Raw genomic sequence first — 1,860 nt, 5'->3', positions numbered from 1 at the left:
CAATGATTCCAGGAAGAAACGCAAGGAGGCAATTACTGCAGAAGTCAGGAGGGGAGTGGAGGGGCCAGGGTACTTCTGGAGAGAAGAGGGACTGTGTCCGGGGGTGAGGGGAACCCTGAGGGTCTTCTGCGGGTGCCGAGTCTAGCGGGGAAGACAGTGGCTTGAGTGACAGCCCAGGCTGCTGCACCCGAGAGACTGGAAGGTTCCATCCCTGGGGAGCCCCCTCCTGCCAGTGACCGCTTGCCCTGTAGTTTGGGGAACAGAGGCCTGATTTGATTGATTGCATGACTGACTGATGGATTTTTTTTTTTTTTTTTTTTGCATTTCTAACTAGGTGGAACTTCTGCAGGGAGAATTTGAAAATAAAATGTATACCATTGATATGAACAGTGAGTTGGAGTTGACGGCCCTCATGATACCCCGGCCCGGCACATCACCAGTCCCACTAGTAAGCATGCTTTATCTGTTTGACAAGTGTTTCTGATACCTGGCATCCCTCGCATCCTTGGCCTCACGTCCTGTGCCCACAATTCCCAGGCTCTGGAGAGTCCCTGGCATCCTCCCGGAAGACACACTCACTCAGGAAGCCCCCTAGAAACTCCTCCTCCTCCTCAACAGTGTCCACATGCCTGGCCGTGGCTGTCCATCTGCCGGCCCAGCCTCCTTTCCCACTACCTCTGTGCCGGCTCTCCACCCTTCTTCAGAGCTACCCCAGAACCTTTCCAAAAATGCCTTTTCCTCCCTCTCAGCTCAGCCAGCGCAGGCTTCCCTCCTGGAGGGGATGCCTGAAAAACAGTGGCGTTCCTGGACCTGAAACCCTCGTGTCCAAGCCTGGACTCTTGGGTACAATCAAGCTGAAAGCAGTGGGGTGGACCAGTGTAAGGATTCAAGGGGATGTCTAGCCAGCTGGGACCAGGGCCCGCGAGGGAGCGCCAGGCTGGCTCTGGCTCCTGCCTTGTTGCTCTGTCATCACGCCCCCCTTATCCCCCCGCGCAGGACGGGCCCCTCCGCGCACCAGGGACAGTTCTGGGTCTTGCGGGGCTGCAAACCCAGGCTGTCTGCACAACGGGACTCAGAGCCACAGTTAGGGGGTGTGGATGACACGGGGTGGGGGAGGGGCGCATTTGGGGATGGAGCCTGCAGCTGCGTTTGCAGAGCAAGCTGGGTCTTCAGTTTGAAGGGGGGACCGGGGTCACCTGTGGGTGCGGCCCCAGCTGCTCCCCACCACGCCTGCTGGCGCCATACAGAGCGTGCGTCTCCCATCCCACCCCCAGGTGATGGTGAGCAACCCCCATTCCCTGGGGCTGCAGGCTGTCATCTACGAGGACGGCTACACCTACGACGGGGACACCAAGCACAGAGTGGTGAGCTCGCCCTACCCCTACCCCCCGCAAACCCGGATCAACGGGAGAGGGGCTCGGCCTTGACCGACTGGGCCAGGTCCAGCCGCCTCATGGTGTCCCTCGTCGGACCTCCTTCCTGCTTCCCTCCCTTACACACACCCAGATAAGGTGCTGCGGAATTTTGAGGGGACACAGCCCCTGCCCCTCCCCCACCCCAGGCAGGCCGCAGTCCCCCAGAGCGAGAGGGCATCAGGTGTCACACAGAAGGGGCAGGGAGGATGTGGCGGGGGGCCTGACCCACCCGGGGAGGGCGTGAGACCTGAGTTAGCTGGGTAAACCCAGGCATCAGGAGGCAAACCAGGGCCACCGGGAGGGTCTTGGCCAAATATGGCTCTGGGGGATCCATAGGGCAGAGCCAGGCCTCACAGTCACACCAGGGAGTTGGGATTTGACCCCAGACCACAATGTCACATCACAGCTAAGTAGGAGGGGAAACTAAGTCACGCCCCACTGTGGG

General features: G+C 59.9%; 1 protein-coding gene across 1 annotated transcript in view; it reads left to right on the top strand.

The window, feature by feature from the left end:
* LOC102993049 (cation channel sperm-associated auxiliary subunit delta) overlaps positions 1-1,860 on the top strand; it is a 30,113-nt gene extending 28,253 nt beyond the window's left edge. The window contains exons 13-14 of the mRNA XM_055081219.1: positions 335-448; positions 1,275-1,860. Coding sequence (XP_054937194.1) covers positions 335-448; positions 1,275-1,427 — 267 coding nt within the window. The 3' untranslated portion in view covers positions 1,428-1,860. The remainder of the gene's footprint in view (positions 1-334; positions 449-1,274) is intronic.

The sequence above is a fragment of the Physeter macrocephalus genome, chromosome 2 (genome assembly GCF_002837175.3).
Source record: "Physeter macrocephalus isolate SW-GA chromosome 2, ASM283717v5, whole genome shotgun sequence".
NCBI lineage: Eukaryota > Metazoa > Chordata > Mammalia > Artiodactyla > Physeteridae > Physeter > Physeter macrocephalus.
This window is presented reverse-complemented; position numbering and strand designations above follow the sequence as displayed.